This window comes from Linepithema humile, chromosome 5, assembly GCF_040581485.1.
Source record: "Linepithema humile isolate Giens D197 chromosome 5, Lhum_UNIL_v1.0, whole genome shotgun sequence".
NCBI classification, from domain to species: Eukaryota; Metazoa; Arthropoda; class Insecta; order Hymenoptera; family Formicidae; genus Linepithema; species Linepithema humile.
Window position 1 is genome coordinate 23,250,410 of NC_090132.1, and position 17,702 is coordinate 23,268,111.

The 17,702-nt window shown below is 42.2% G+C and overlaps 1 protein-coding gene across 1 annotated transcript; it reads left to right on the forward strand.

Annotated features, from left to right (window-relative positions):
• Positions 1-1,767: 1,767 nt before the first annotated feature.
• On the forward strand, positions 1,768-17,620 carry Hk (Hyperkinetic). Its single transcript, XM_067354915.1, has 10 exons — positions 1,768-1,879; positions 4,820-4,901; positions 6,762-6,997; positions 8,263-8,476; positions 9,543-9,670; positions 11,063-11,269; positions 11,414-11,511; positions 11,690-11,746; positions 11,971-12,177; positions 12,584-17,620. The coding sequence occupies exons 1-10, from the start codon at positions 1,783-1,785 to the stop codon at positions 12,683-12,685; spliced, it is 1,428 nt and encodes a 475-aa protein (XP_067211016.1). The 5' UTR covers positions 1,768-1,782; the 3' UTR covers positions 12,686-17,620.
• Positions 17,621-17,702: the final 82 nt, after the last annotated feature.

Genomic DNA, 17,702 nt, shown 5'->3' on the forward strand with positions numbered 1-17,702 from the left:
TGATATTTCTTAGGTATTTACATTTACATAGCGAAATCGAGCGAAAGAGGATCCGAATATACATCATATCGATGCCAGCATTACTCTTTACTTTTTCGATACGCCAGATGTGTATATTTGCCATCTGAAAAACGTTCGTCGCGTGCATATATACACACCTCCTGACATATTCAGATACATTTAGATGGATTTGACACGCCGGCCGGCCGGCCGGCGACTGTTTCGCGTTCTTAGCGCCGAAAAATTAAGTCTCCACAATTAATCGATGATATCTCGCGGATCAATTATCCGAGATTAATGAATCTGGACTCGCGAGAAGCGCCGGAGTCTCAGCTTTCCAATGAGACTCGTTTCAATCCGCTACGATTTTTCTACGCGAAAATATCGTCGATTATATTGACCCGCGACGATCCTGATCTAGGGCGGTGCCGGTCGACGAAACGGTCGTCTGATTCCCGCTCACCCTACTACTGCCGATCAGCTGGTCAGCTGAGCGTGGTACCGTTACGATTACGTAACAGCTGACGCGCGTCACACCTACGCGTACACACACTCACACACACACACACGCGCCGCGTTATTCATAGATAATGCGTGCGCGACGAATTTTCCAAACGCTATAACTCGGCGAAAAATTGACGTAGCAACACGTGACAAAAACGAGTCTTTTGCGTTTCGCGCTCCGCAGATGCTCATGCCTGCTGCATGTGCTGTTGTCGTGACACAATTTTTACGAATTTTACAATTACAATACATTTACAAATTACATTTTACAATATTTACGAATTATTGTTGTAAGTACAGGAAAGTCTTATCTAATAATTATAGAATGCTTATTTATTCGTAAATAGTGTATATTTAGCGCGCGTAAACAATTTAATCTATTAAAAGAAATAATAAATTTACCGAGTTACTGGCTGCATAGCAACGCGTGGAAATATACATAAGTGCGTTAAATTTTACAAAACGATATGGCAATATTTAACAATATGGTCAACTGGCATGTTTTAGTTTTGTTACATTTATCAGTTCCTATATTACAACTAGCAATCCACTGTCTAATAATATTTCGTCTACCAGTTTCGCGATACAAGTTCACGTCACAAGAAACCGTATAGCACGCTAGCGGAGTCTAATCTAACTTGAAACTCTCTCCTTCCCTCTTTTCTTCTCTCCGGACTAAAATCATGGCACAAAGTGCCAGTAGTAGAGAGGTGACAAACTTTTTAAAGCAGATATATTTTATTTTTAAAGTTATAGAATGACCTCTTTCTCTCCTTTAAAAATTCGCAATTTGTTCGCGAACAATATATCATTGTACGTATAAAATTTTTTAATCGCGTTAAATTATTAGCTAAATCTCAACAGCTGTGTGAAAAAAAATTTTAACTTTATATTTGCCAAAGCGTTCATAAATCTCGACTCGCTATTTCGATAGCGCGCTATAGATATCGGCAGTTCCGATGTTCACAAGAGCATTAATATATCACAACAACATACACGAATATCGAATGATGCGAGATTTATGCCATTTGCCGCTAGCGAAATTTTTTTCTCGCGACGCATCCGCTTTGAGGATCGATTATCGAACGGAGCGGAAAAATCGAGTACGGAACTTGAAGGAATACCGATCGTTCTATCGCATATCGACGTGATTTTATTTAAAGTCCACACAGATGCAGGTCGCTCGTACACACGGATTCCTAAAAACCCGGGCCTTGGCACGGATTCAACGACCGAGTTTACCAGCGGACCAGCGTCTGGCTCTTCGCAGACTCTGCAATGTATGAAAAGATCCGAGTCGGACGGGACGTCGCTCACGCGCCGAGCGTAATTCCCTCGAATATTTTGCGTCGCGAGTTCCGTCTGCTGCTTGCAGGTACGTATGCGATTCTGTGTCGCTTCGCTGTGTGAATAGCGACAGGTATTTCGGTCCTACGAGCGGCGCAAACGTCAACCCGCATCCGTGACACACCAGCCTCGAACCGGTCATCGTTTCGTGGGCAGCGGTATGGTAAGAATGCACGAAACGCGCGAAACGCGTTCTTCCTTTCGGTCTATCCACGCTTCGTCGCATCCTCTTAAATACCGTGGTCATTCCGTAATTATCCTCCGTAGGCGTCGAGCGGTATTAGTTGTGAATGCGTCGCGATCGGTCGCTGTCAAAGTGAGTACATTCTCTCGGCAACAGAGCACCGTACGCATAGCGCCGACAGCTACGGTGCTCGAGTTAGAGTCTGCTTGAGGACAAGCTTCAAATGCGAGCCATTGTTTGCGACAACGTCATACATGTTTGAATCATGCCAAGTATTTGTCCCGTAGATCGGTGTTGCTTTTGTCGCGCCGGATAAATCGGTGTACTCGAGTCTCTCTGCATACCGTATGTGTGTATGTATGTAGCTATGTGTAAGCGTGTGTATGTGTGCGTGTGTGCAGTTGGCTATGATGGTGGTGAGGGGTCAGTTGCGTGTCGGCGCGGCAGATCTGCAATGCGGCGTTGCCGGTGAGACCGTTGATTCACAAAACCCTTCTTCCTACGTTGATTATATTTCCGTATGTATGTATGCATGTACGTGCACGGGTCCGTAGGTGTGTGTCTTTTTCTACATGTGAGTGTACGGATGCGCGCGCGTACGCGTGGCGGTGCGGGAGGAGTAACACGCGCGCGCCGAATGCTGCTGCACACATGTTTCCCCCCGTCTCAAACAATTTAACATACTTATCGCTTCCTTTGTTAGCTCTTGGTAATAAAAATGAGTCCATGATTTATAAAAAAAAAAAAAAAGTATAAAAATTTCATTCGATAATTATTTATCGCCGTAGTGTAAAAAGCTTTCTAAGACCTGCCGTCGGGTTTTTATATTTCAAAGCGTGAGCGCTTGCCTCTATTTAAAAATATAAAAAAAAAAAGATGCATTGTAGAAAAACGGGCACCGCAATCGTCGTTCCTGTAGCCTCCAAGACAAGACCTAGCGAAGGTGGTGCGCGCACGCGTCGTCGACGATGCGGATAGCATCTATATAGGATCTATATAGAATAACGTCGAACCATGCGACGACAGAATTGATGAGACACGAGGACCACGCAAAATCCCTCGCGTTTCAGCGACGCTTAAATCGCCGATTTAATCCGACACATAAAAATGAAAAAAAAAAAATTTCAATTCTCGTGCAACGTCTGTCCTACTAGACAAAAAAATCGCGATAGTACGACGAGAGCTACTCTTCGCACGGTGGCCGTGATCTATCGGTATCTGAACATTCGAAGCGTCGCTTGCGATAACGACCGGTAGCGAATTGCCGTAATCTTCCGATTACGCGCAGCGTATAAAATTGCGTAACCGCGCCGCTTTTATCGCAGGCGACACTTTGGACACGGCGGTGATAACGGTTTTATCCGCGGCGCCGTTTCGCACCCGATGAAGGGCGCGACGGCGAGCAACGCCGGGATTGAGATTGTCGTAACTCGTGCCGCGTCATGCGCCTTTCGCGACAAATTTCGCGATTTGGCGCGTCGAGGGTTGCGCGCGCAGACATCGGCACCCGTCGGAGGGTGGAAGAGTGCGGTGAGGAAGGGTCTTGCACGGGGGTTGCATCGCGCTCCCTCCGGGAAAGGTGGGGAATCGCAGCGAGTGCCCGAGCGGTGTGTGTTGCCTACCGCGCTGGGAGCACGGCACACTCTCGCCTCTCGTCTCTCTCTAGTCCCCATTTTTCACCGATGTTTCGTTTGCGATTTGTGTGTGTTTCTTTATGAAGACTCGTTATTGCCGCGCCGCGCCGGTGGACGATCATCTCGCGGGCACGTACTTATGCACAGACCCGACTCGCGGCTGTCCGATAATGTACCTTATCGTTGCCGCGTTACGCGTTACGTGACCCGCGACACGCGCGTTACGGGAGTCTACGCGGGAACAGGAAGAAACGCCGGCGGACGGTCCTCGTGACACTGCGGAGACGTACGGGGTGACCGACGATGGATGATCGCAGCGCGAAACTGTAGCCCCCGCAGCGAGCGCGATCGTTGCCATCGCACCGCTTCGTATAATACTCTCCGTGTCGGCGGCACGGCCGATGCTGTTTAGAAATCGTATCACATATCCTAGCTTCATATCGACCATTCTCGTCTCTTAGCCCGTAGTTTCGTCGCGAAGCACACCGACATTTAACAATCCGCTGATTAGCGCGTATCGAGTAGCCGCGAAACGCTGTGTGTCATAACCCCCCCTTCCCCCCCTCCCCACCCCGAGAACACGAACGCGGACTGTGCCCGACTACTGCGAAAGCTGTCAAGTTTTATCAACTCTTCAAAAAGTGGTGCCTAAAAGCGTGATTTCGTAACGAGAAGGGAGAAGAGTTGAATTACAGTGCCTACACGTCGTACGTGCAATAATCGCAAAACGTTTTCGATCCGCGTAATCGATCTCTACATGTAGCCTGTACGTACAATACGTTTCTTTTTTCGGGGGGGGATACGAATTGAGCGATGCTCGTTTTGTCACTCGCCGATTACGCTAGAATATCAAAGCAAAGAGAAAGCGCACCGAGCGACCGAAGAGACGGAGGAGACCACGCGGTAAGACACGATAGAGAATTGCGAAATTCCGTAAATACGTTTCCGACGGGTACGGTTGCCGCATTAAGAGTCAAGTACGTGTGTACTCGTTGAGTCTGTACGTGGTATCCGTACCGCGATATCTCGGCCTGTCTCGCCAAGTCCCATTCACCCCCCCCGAAGTGTTCCGATAGACTGAAAACGTTTTCTCACTAACGTTTAGTAATGTCGCGATTAATGCTGTGTAATCTTGGCAATACCTCGACAGCGGGAAATGATACAAACAACAACGCAAACACGAACAGCAGTATGGAGGACGACGATTCATACCCACTGCCTACAATTTATCGGTACGTAGTAGCGTCTAATGTCAAGGAAACAAAGTATCCACTTTTCCGCCGTTTTCCCCGCAATTTATCAATGTTACATTTGGCCGCAGTCGCAAGACAGAAACGAATTCGAAGCGGGCGCAAATGTCATCGCGGAGCGAGCCGCGCATGAAATATCGTGCACGATTCAATTAAAAAGTTCCGCTCCAAGATCTTAGATAATCTCATTTTGTTAATTTACGGCAGACATGAAAAATGAGTAAGATAGTTTCGTGCCGAATCTAACGCGACGGTACACATTCTGTTTAAAAACATTGAAATAATATATATATTCATCAGGAATTCAGTGAAGTAAAAATTTATATCACATGTCTGTCTTTAGAATGTAAAGTTGATAAATGAAAAATCTCGAAAGGATTAAAAGCCCGCGGTTTGCAAGTTTCCTCATCTTCACTCTCTTTTTTTTTTCTTCCGAAAGAAAAAAAGCGTTTAAAAACTGTCGGAATCCACCGCGCGCTCTTTGAGCTCTTTTGCGGTACGGATTCCTTCGTTTTTTTGCACCCTTCATTTCACTTAATGCTATTATATCGATCGAAGGTCGTTCCGCAAGCCGATTATCGCGGATATTTCGGCGGAGCTTTAATTATTAAAGGCGGCTAGCTCACAAAGTGATCATGTCTGGGCAAAGTGGTCGGTATACACGGTATACCGAGCACTCGAGCGAGAAGACGATATTCCACGACCTGAAACCTATGCTGTGCCGCGCCGTCCCCGCGCCGGTGACCCACATCGCGACGTCGGCGGCGGTGGCGGCGTCGGCGGCGGCGGAGGCGGCGGAGGCGGCGGACTCGCGGTGGTAGTTTTAGCTTTTAAAGGGGCACAGACGTAACGCGGCGCATCTAGACGCTCGCAATAGTAGTTTCTAAAACTGCGCCAGCGACGGGCTCGCTCGCTGAACGAAAATTCAAACACGAGTAATTCGATGGGGATGTGCCGCTGACGCGACGATGATCGTTATACATATACCGGCACGCTCGATGCCGCCGCTCCTAACTCAAGCGAGTAACATGAGCTGCGGGAGCACTGAAGTGTGCGAGTGAAGCTCACTTAGACTCGGTTGCACTAACGTCACTTGGAGCTAACTTTGGCCGCAAATAAGTTTTCCTTCTCGGGGTTGTCTGTATCATGCGCGCGAGTATAATCTGAAAGGGGAGAGCGAAAGGGGTCTGCTCTGAGGCGAACTTACTTTATTCGGATTGTTGGTGCAACCGAGCTTCGTCGGACGATACTGATGAGCGGCTCGATTTCAGCGCGGAACAACCTGAATCACACATCGAAGTAGTGGCGTTTAACGTGGGCAATTATGCTCATGATTGATCGCCCCTCGAATTATTCATGTTTGAATTTTGATCGCGTTAACACTGAACTGATAACCAGAAATGGTAATTATTTAAATGGCGAAATATCAATGATTACGGAATCATTTAATTATTAAAATTGCAAGATAAGTTTCGGGGATGTAAACAAATAGCGCATTCTATTGTTCGATCAATTCCAATTTGTTACAACAGAGATGTAAGATGCAAGATTAAATTGCCACAATGTTGAAAATTGCCTTCTGAGCATTATCACGTTTCTAAGAAGCTGAAAATTGTGAAGGAGAGCTTGCAAAATTAAAGATTCGCAAAAGACGATAGCGTCCGTCGCGGAATATTCGCTCTCGATCGAGCATCCTGTGCGCCTAAGATATCCCGAGACACCGATCGACCGTAGCCGAGTTACATACACGGCGGTGTCCGTGTTCCGCGGAACGTACGCAGCTACGAAACAAGCGACGTATCGACATCGATACGCGATAACTCGTGCACCTTGTATGCGCAGCTGCCGTGCACCCATAGCAAGTCTGGATTGTATGGAAGAGTTCAACGGCGGCGGCGGCGGCGGTGGCGGCGGCGGTGCAGACTCGGGCGTGCACTGCAGCAACACGACCGGAACGAAAGAGCAGCTACTAACTAGCTGCATTGCCGCACAAGCGCAACGTTTGCAGCATCCCTCGCCAGGTATTCGCTACCGCAACTTGGGCAAAAGCGGTCTACGTGTTTCCAATGTTGGATTAGGTACGCTGAATGTATACCCCTCTTTCAGTAGAGTCATTTCTGAGATCTCGCGACGGCTTTTCCGGCTAACCTAGACCCACTTTCCGACTGGCGCACATATCACAAAATCGATCTTGGAATGCATCCGCCACGGCTATCGGATTTTTATTACCCGGCCCGCCGAGACGCGTGGGTGTCGATTTTCATCGTTCTCGCATTCATAATTCTTGTAATACTGTTCCTGCCACCGTCGCGCACAGCTTGATTTCCGCCGCGCGCTTCTGTAGACACGATATATACACAACGTGCTCTGACCTATAGCCGATCGTTTGCGCGTAATCGCACGACCGACACACAGTCACACACAATTCACACGGCTTGCGCAGACAAAGAGACGTATCGCTACATATCTGGTAAACGCTTCAATTTATTAATATCTCGTCTGACGACGCAAATCCCTGTCAAGAATATATTTTCTTCAAGAATACTCTATCTCTTCAGACTGTTTATTAGCGAGAGACATGTCTCACACTTTTGCACGTTCTATAAATGTATGTTGACTGAAGCGAAGACAAGTTTGCTCTCGCGATGTTCTCTTGCGCATTATTTCAGCCTCGCAGATTCTTTCGCGATCGCTTCGCTCATTGTTTCTCATTCATTGATTATCATAATCTTCTCTAATGCATAAGCTTCATGTTTTCTGTCGCAATATTTTTATGCCAGCAAGACCGGCTGAATATTTTTAGAGTGTAAATCTAAAATAATTTGCTAATAGATTTTGGAGTGAAAAACAAAATTTTTTAATTTTTTGAATAAATTATATCTTTGCATAATAAAGATTTAAATTAAAATTAACAAGATGAAAAATTTAAGAAATAAATTGCAATAATAAGCTAATCAATAACGTAATTTAAATTTAATTTGCAACAACTTAATTTATTGTATCATATCCAGTTATAATAATATCATTATTATTTTTACTACTATTTACATTAAAAGCAAAATTGATTATTTCTCGCGAAATTTTAGAGAGAGTCGAAACTTAAAGTTGAAATCGACTCTTCGAGTCGGCCTTGCACGCTAGCATCCTATCTTCTGGCGGAATGATCTTTCTATTTCTCTCTTTCTCTCCCTTTTTTGCGAAATGAGTGAGCTAAATGTGCTGATACTAGATCGCAGCCCGAGCAGATGACGCATCGTTTGCTGTCGCGATTTCGATCGCACGGTTTTCTGCCAAGCCGCGGCAAACGGTCGCTGATGTCGCTTGATTGGTTTTATGCGCGCAGGAACATGGACCACTTTCGGCGTGGGCGGCTGCGGCAGCGAGGAAACCGCGGAGGCCGTTGTGGCGCTCGCCTACGACAGCGGGATTAATGTATTTGACTTGAGCGAGGCTCACAGCGGACACCGCGCGGAAATCCAGTTCGGTCGTATCTTGCTGAGACGCGCCTGGAATCGTTCCAGTTACGTCGTCACGACGAAAATTTACTGGAACACCAAGTGAGTAGAATATGCCGTGCCGTCTTGCGCGTCGTCATTGGTGGCGGTGTTAGCGAGCATTCATGATAGCGGATATTTGGTAGTTGGCTCTCGTCGGTGGCTCTCGATGTTGTTGTAACGCTGCTGCACGCGAAAGCGCGTTTTTTTCTTTTTTTTTTTTATATAAATGTGTGCTTCTCGATCGATGGCTTCAGTGTAATCGAACTTACGCTTAACGTACCTGCGTACTTCACCCCTTCGCGCTCCCCACTAGCGTATTCTGTGTAGACCATAAGAGAAATACTTAGATACTTTTGTACGTAGTCTTTGTGCCGAATCGTAAAATGTGTAGACGGAATTAAAAAGTGTCGATTTTTGTTACGTTAAAAATTGAAATCGTCTTATGATTTTATAATCTTTGTGAAAGAAGAAGAATTGTATCAAAAATTTTCAACCTAATCCCCGATTTCACAGAACAGATACACAAATCCACAGAATTACAACTTTTTCAATCGTTATCAAGAACAAGCTGACAGCTGTCCGTCATTAATACCGCGAAGGTTATTGATACTTTATCACGTATCGCGCGTATTTACTAATCATATATATATATATATATATATGTGTGTATTCCTATCTAGAACAATGTCAGAAAACAGAGCCATTCCTTAAAACATATTTTCTAAGCCGATCGAAGTGGTACGTCATTCGATGACTAATCGATAACAGCGTTACGCCAGATACCGTAGAGATGCGCGATTTTTTTTTCACCTCGAAAATCACAGAACCCGACGGCGAGATATCGTACAGAAGTGAATCTCGTACGCGAGACGGCCTCGATTAATATTAAGTGGACGGTGCGAATATGAGACTTTGCCTTGACGTGTGGATCGATAACTAGGTTTCCGTGCCTTTAGGCGTTACAAGCCGTTGTTTGTCATTGTTTCGGTTCGCCGGCATTTAATGCCATGACGAGAGAAATGAGGGAATCGCACGACGCCGCACATCGCTCACATTCTCATGATCCTTAGTAATACTAATTTGTACATTATATATTGAGATTGATAATGTCTACCATTCTTGATAGGAGCGAGGGTCGCGGGCTATCGCGGAAACACATAATCGAGTCCGTGCAAGCTTCGCTCGTCAGGCTGCAACTGTCGTACATCGACATTGTCATGATCCACAAAGTCGATCCAATGTGTCCGATGGAAGGTAACTTTCCAACTCTCCTACTTCTCTGGCGAGCAATTACTCAAAGATTCAAATCCTTCCTCATCCATTCCATTATTCAATCATTTGCGGCACTTCATTGCACGAGGCATCGTACTGCGGTATTGTAATCTTGATAATAACCGATGTTTTTGAAGATGTCAATTACGATAACGCACAATTTAACAAGTAGAAGCAACATTTTTAGTGTTTACGTAGTAGAAAAGCAACAATGGAAAATTATATTCAGTATATCAAAAGATTAGAAGCAAACTCAATGTTCATGTATTATCAAAGTAACGCCTCTTATATCAAATTTACCATATGCGCTTTTAACAGTTTGTTTCAATTTCTTCTCAAAACATCTTTAATAACGGGACAAATTTATTGCAGTTTTAATCTGGATTTATTTAAGATTTATTAAGCTTTCCATCAATTTTACTATTAAAAGCTTGAAGAAACATTTCGCTCTTCATCAATATTTTGTCAGTAATCGATTAAAAATAATTTTTCACGGAAATATCATTTTGCAGATAAATTATGTTTTTTTATGGATAAAGGTAAAATCAATTTTCGCAAAGATTAAGTACAAATAAAAATAATCTTTAAAGCTTTGAGAAGAAACAAGTTAACATAGTACGATAAACCGATTCAACAATATGTTATTATTATTTATGAAATATTCCCAAGTTTGTCGAATAATGCTATGCAATGCATTTATTATAGAATATGATTTAATAATTAATGAAGACATTTATTTAGTACAAAACTCAAAACCGATAAAATCTCACTTACAATTAGTTCCATATCGCATAACGCAATACAATATTACACAAGACATGAAAAATTTTCTAAGGACCTTCTAGTCCATCTACGAGAAATTAAAAGAAGAAACTAAAATATAAATCTCAATTATAGTGACGATTTGATGTTTGGCAGTTGCACTGTGCCGTAATAGTTACTGTACGCTTCTGTCTAGACTCAATACTTTTATAGAGAAAATGAGAAATTATTGTCGTAAAAGTGTATGTATCTTATATATATATATATATAATTTTTTTTCTTTTCATAAATATCTGTATAAACGTCTTCTTGTGTTTATGTATAGCGTTAATGTATGCTTCAATATCGTGTGAAAAATGTATGTGAAAGATTGCAAGTATAAAAATGCAAGTGAAAACTATCCGGCCATTTTACCTTTATCCCCTTTATACGCTTTAAAACACACGTTTGCTCTTTTTTTTAAACAGATATTAGTTTACTCGTTTAAAAAGAAACTCGTTTAACACAGAATAATGTTTCACGTATTAATTTATCGTTATATCTGACATTTTTTCATGACAAAGCGATCCCGTTGCCACTTGTATCTCACATACTCACATGATCCCGTTTCAGAGATCGTTCGCGCTATGAATTACGTTATAAGCAAAGGTTGGGTAATGTACTGGGGTACATCGCGATGGACGCCCGTGGAGATTATGGAAGCCTATACGAATTGTCGGCAATTTAATTGCGTGACGCCGATCGTTGAGCAAGCGGAGTATCATCTCTTTTACAGGGAGAAACCTGAACTCTATATGCCAGAATTGTATAATAAAATTGGTAATTAAACTCGGATTCTCACCTAACGCCATATAATGCATTAACGAAAGAAGCTTTTTTTTTACGTGCACTCAATGACTGTGTGTGATCGGCAGAGGATCGCGATACGAATCGTTCGAAAGTAATTGCCGTGATTTCTTATAGGTGTTGGTTTGATGGCATGGTCTACTGTTACCATCGGAATGGTTTCTTCGAAGCCGGAAGATTGCGGAGTATCGTTCCTCTCGAGATCCTCTTACAAAGTAAGTATCCAAAGTATGACTAAGTAAATCAGAACATCAAGAATTTATTATAGAGTCGATGTTCAATCATTTCGTGACGCTGCTCTTTATAAAATTTGTTGAAATATCGATGAATTAAATCTCTAATGAAAACTATTAAGATCTACCTAAATAAAGAGAATAATATCTATGATTTCAGAACAAATACTCCTCGTTCAGTTGGACGGAGGATGAAACTCAATCTTTATACAAGGAGGTACGATTACACTGCGAGTAGCATTTTTCTAGAAATAACGTGCACATGCAATTATAATTTAACTTTTATAACACGTCAGCGCCCATCTATATTTATTCCAAAGCTTGCATTCGCCGACTTATGGTATTATCCGCTATTGTTATTTCTGAGCATAAAGTACACAACGTCATTGTTCCGGTTAGGCGTTTATTCCCGAACTAAGGTTGTTTATTCCCTTGACGCAGGATTACGCGTGGAAAGAGAAACCCGCCGACGAAGAAACACGGAAATACTCGGATAAATTGCGGGACGTGTACGCTCTGGCCGAAAGATTGGGATGCTCTTTTGGACAACTGGCCATCGCGTGGTCCTTAAAGAATGAAAGTGTTCAGTGCCTTTTGCTCGGTGCATCCAATATAGATCAATTGTACGAGAGTCTCCAAAGCTTGCAGGTAACGAGACGTTTATCTCGCGGAAGGTTATTTGTACTAAGCGATATGAGATTAGCTGGCATCGAATTTACAGTTTTTTTTTATCATTGCCAGAGATATCCTTCATAAACTTTCCGCTAGATGATAAATTTTAACTGATCTGATTGCGCGTGTGTGTTTCACTTAGCGTAGGAAACTTTGTAGAAATTTAATGCGATCGATATTGTGTTAACGCGTCCTTTCTCTTTGTCTTTTATCAACTCTGCTAATAAATCAAGAATAACTATTCAAAATTAAATTATTATTATCTTTTAATTTAAAATTGCAATAATAAAAAATATTTCAATTAATCTCCCGCGATTGATTAAAAATGAAATGCAATGGCAAAAATGTCATTAATAGGAACGTCGCGGTGCGCCTGTTTCAGCTTATCCCGAAATTGAACGCGAACATAATGAGCGAGATCGAGAGGATTCTTGACAACAAACCGTCCCGACCGCCGATGATATCCACTTTGGCGCTTAGATGACAATCGATGTGCCCCCACGGCAGCGGTGGGGGCTCCATAGAAGAGGCGGGTAGTCCGAAGAGCGAAGGCGGCAACAGCCAGGATCAGGAGCAGACCAAGGAAGTGAATAATAAGATGTCTTTTTGTGAGATACAGTGATGCACGGGAAAAGGCAGCCCATCCCGTTCGCTCCCGGTATTGTCAGGCCCAAGGACCGACGCGGATGCGGCACGGCCACGTTCTCGCTTTTTCTCTCTTTGGTCGCGGCGTATGTCGAGTGTATGTACGGCATTCGGAGTCGATGACAATACTTAAATAATTTATGACAACATCCGGGAAACTCGCCGTTTTCTCGGCGACTCGGCGACGGCGGGACGCCTCGCACGACGCGACACACTTCCCTTCACGCACGATTTGTATCTCTCGTACGTCACGTGTGGACACTCGTAGATGTATGTATATAGACGGTGAAAACGCGATGTCGCGCGTATGCCGCTTTTTATGAGGGCACACGGAAAAAAACGGATTAAAACTTCTCTCCTATATAAGCCTCCGTAAGTATCTCTCTCGTGCTGGAGAATTTATCGTCGAGGTTTCCATTCGCAATTTTCAAGTGTTCATTATTCTTAGCGTTAATAATCCCGTTTGCTACACTCCGTAGTGATTGATCAGAAATGCGGAATCGAGATCTCGAGTGTCCACCGCTAAAACGCATTCGTTCTGCCATTTACTGGTCAAGTAAAAGCGATTCGCGGATTATTAACTCGGACGATATAGCACGTCGATTTTCATCTAACAATTACATCATAGACCGTAAGGATTTATCAAGGATGACACTGCTACAAGCAGAGTGCTGCGTTTTAAGTATTCTATCCAGTATTCCCGTCTCTAATACGATACACGATTTCATTAATTCCGGGCTTACGATCTGCATCTTTCTTTCGCCACCGCGCTTGATTTTTCACTCTCGCGTTCTTTCCACTAACTTTTTCTCTCCACTCGCTATCGCCAGCTTTCTTTTCCTATCCTCTTCCATTACCAATTTGTTGGAAAATTGATAATGATCATGTTACACTAAGAGACGCGCAATAAGAGTAGTGTGTGAGTTTTCAATAAAGTGGAGAACACAGCGCCACGAGCATCTCGCTCGTGCGACGAGTACTTTGTGCTTATTTTCACGATATATATTGTACTGGCGAGTGAATGCAGCCGGAGAGTAAATTGTATGATATTGAAAAACTCGGAAAAAAAAAAAATAATTGAAAATATTAATGAATCGATGGTTTCGATGATCGGTCAAAGTTTCGAAGATAAATGAAAAATCGAAATGAACAAAAATGGAATCGAGTGAGCCTTTTAATTTGAAATCTGATTCACTCTCCAGCCCCATTCACCCGTTGTGCCAGTTCTTTAGATATAATCAATTTCTTAGCGATTACATTCGGAATATTTTCACACGGATGTTTCCTGAAACGCGCATGATCGACATGCGCGCCGATTACCTCTATTTCCATCGCGAACTCGATCCAACTCGGATGTAAACTACACACGGATACACGAATAGAATTTACAAGGAGCCTTGAAAGAGCAGTGGACACTATGTACAAAAGAGATCTCTTTACTTCAACAGATGACCGTTTCTATAAAAGATCGTTTGTTTGTTTGTCGCCCACGATAGCTTTCCGCTTCGCTTTGCTGCAAAGTGAGATAACACATTCTCGCGGGAAAGGTCATTTATCTTGAAAAGAGACCACGAGATTCATGAAGGTGATCCACAATGTTACATCTTTGTGCAAAGTATCGGTGCTCCTGCAACATGCCATTTCGATTTATCTCGCGGTTGTCCTTATGCCAAAACGACGGAGAGTCGTCAGCAGATGCGCATCGTGTCGTCATTGCCAAGTGCCGAGATCATTCGAAACATTGCTCAAGTGTGACAGGTTGTGAGAAAACTTCTCGTCCACGTAGAAATGAATAAAACTCGCAGAATACTTATTTAAAAAAAACGCGCACTTTTACATTCTGCAAAATTATAGTTGGCCGAGTTTTGTTAAAATCTTCTCTTGCAGCTGCGTGAAATTTTTCGCATAAATTATACGCATAGTAATGTCGTAAAAAGTATTAGAAACAAAATCAGATAGCACGTAAAAGTGATACGTATGATCATCGTGCGAAAGAAAAAATTCGCTACAATTCGTTTTTAGCGCCTCGCGATGGTGCATTACGTGTTCGTATTCCACGCGTGATATAAATCACGCTCATTTTTGCGCGAACGCGAAGATTTTCTTCACACTTCGTATAGATATCATTGACATTCCACTTAATCTTGTCAACTCGATTATCAATGATAAATACGAGCCTCTTGGAAATGTACGATGTCGCATGTGCTCAAAGAGGATAATGGAAGCTGCCAGTGTGCTTTTATCGCAATGCGATTTCTTCGAGCCAGACTTTTGTCCGAAACGTTATATAGATGCAGCGATATAGGTTTCCATGTAAATATTTGGAAGTGATAAAGTTATAGAGGAGCAGGAGTCGCTAACGCGTAAAACCAAATATCGCGCGCAGTATCGAGCGAATATAGTTATTCGCTCTGCATATGCTTGCGAACCGAGATGATCGTCACCGAATTGCGAATCGACATCATCCATTGTTTTTTACATTTCCGAATATTTACTAGTTGCAATATGAAGCGCCGACGGCGAGCATAGGAATTGCCGACGACACCGTCGTTCTACGTTGCCTACGATCGAACAAAATCGTTGGTGGAGAACTATTAAAAATAATGAAAAATACGGTATCGGTACCTGAAGCGTGCCTGTGAAAATAAGCGCGTGCCTGAAACTCAGCTCGCGGTGTGATTTCAGTGGGGAAAACAGCGAGAGAGAGAAAGAGAGAGAGAGAAGATCAATGGGGGACTGCCTACTGATCACCTTGTAAAGGTAAACTAGCGGGATGGCAAACAAGCAAAATTCAATGTTTATTTCATTGTAATTCTAGTACGCCATCGGTTCTTTACGTGACGAACTTCTGCGTCGCTTTACAATTACTGCTGCATTAGGTAAAATTCGTCCTAACAAATGCTACAAATCGAAAAAGATATATTTGGTAGAATAATAGCTTTAATTTGTAATTAAACTTTGTTTCATTGTGCTTTCTCATATGGCTGTCCGATAAGGCTGTTACTACTTATTGTGTATTTCAAGTTACTTAACAAATTTACATATTTAATTACTTTGATTGTGATATTTTACGATATGAAGCAAACTTACGTTTTAGTTCTTGTGCAATTTTTACTGTCCCTTTACATTTATTTACATATATTTTAATAAAGATTAATATTGCAAGAATGTCGGTACCAATTTTAATAAAATTTTGAAAAGTTTACTACATTGACATGTTTAAAATGGGCTGCGTGATAAAATACAAGTCAATCACATTATATCAATTATGATATTAATATCTTTAGTTTCGACTAATCACATGAATATATTGATATTCTTTTACTCGGTGTTTTTTTTTTATATTAATTAAACGATTAATCTTACTGATTGACGAGAGAAAACAAAAATACATATTAATACGTAATGAAGATTCTGTTAAAAACATCTGATTCTTTTAAGTTTTTGACTTTTAACTTTTCGTAATGCGATTTATTTAAAAGGGAAAAAAAACATAAACATAAACGTCTCACCCGTGGCCTATTGCGTTCCCTCCGCCGCCTACTTACTTATCGCCTATTTACTGCCGTAAATAGGTATAAGATCTCGCTGATTGGCGCATAGGCAAGTCTATCGTATCTTTAAGTGATAGGAAAGAAGTACGGCAACGTTGCAACGCCATAGAAAAGCAATATCCGAGTCGACAAAGTAAAAATATTTCCGACACGCAGAGTCCTTCTAATCGTACCGATTAAAACTAAGGAAATCGTCATGATATTTTGTTGCCCGATTTCGTTTCCGTCTTTCAAGAGCACGAAGCGATCGATCACTCATCGAGCAAGCGACAGAAGCGAGACGCCTGCTTGAGAAACACCCTTGATGCCCGTTGTTAATAAAGGGGATATTCTAATGATGGGCGTATCCATATGGTCACTGGTGACATCCTGGATGACCAAGGGGACCAAATGCTGCGATGGGCGTCTCGCTAATATCGCTGACAATGAGTGCGTCCTCATTGACGATCGTAGGGACCATTGTTCTGATTATTGGCGTGTACCAATTGTTACCGAATACGTCTACTATCAATGTTTGCAATCGCGATGAGAAGGAAGAAAAGTGTATAGTGCGGAGAAAATGTGTAGCGAGAAAAAAAATAGCTCGAGAAATCACGTTTTAATTAGAAATATATACACCGATCGTAACTGCAGTATATAATACATGCGTATAAAGCACGTAATACACACATCTATACATAACATAACTACTTAAAAACAGGAGTAAACTTTTCCACAAACTCTCGTTATGGTATTGGGCAAAAAACTGGCGTGCATAAGTTGATGCTATACCGACGATTACTTCGTGCTCGTAAAATGCAGAAAGAATCGGCATCAAAAAAGAAATGTCATGCCGTCCGCTTGTAAATATAAAATGGCTGAGAAGTATCGATTTATACTATAGTACTTTAAGCTTGGGGTGGGCAATTCCTATGATATCGAGATCTACATTTTGTTCGTAATTTTCAGACTGACGTTTCTTTTCAAAATTATAAAAGTCACATTTTTTTATAACAAGAATATATATATATATATATATATAAAATAATCAGATCCAGTTTTAAATAAATGATTGAATAATACGAAAAGAAAACTGCGGACAATCGTTGGATCGCGATTGATTAACCCACCCCAGAAATAGACATCTCAAGAACACTTTTGCGTCTTCATAATTTATGACATTATAATATCTAGTGTATAAATTATATAATAATTTTTATAATAAAACCTATGAAAACTCATTTGTAGAATATTAGTCTCTTATTAGAAACCGAGGAATATTGCATTACATTTCATCACGCTTGAAATGTACTTAACAAACAT

Excerpts from the sequence above, each read along its gene's own strand:
- Hk (XM_067354915.1), top strand. The coding sequence starts at position 1,783 with ATGTATGAAAAGATCCGAGTCGGACGGGACGTCGCTCACGCGCCGAGC. Across the intron at positions 4,902-6,761 it reads CCACTGCCTACAATTTATCG|CTGCCGTGCACCCATAGCAA; the intron begins GTACGTAGTAGC and ends TTGTATGCGCAG. Across the intron at positions 12,178-12,583 it reads AGAGTCTCCAAAGCTTGCAG|CTTATCCCGAAATTGAACGC; the intron begins GTAACGAGACGT and ends CGCCTGTTTCAG.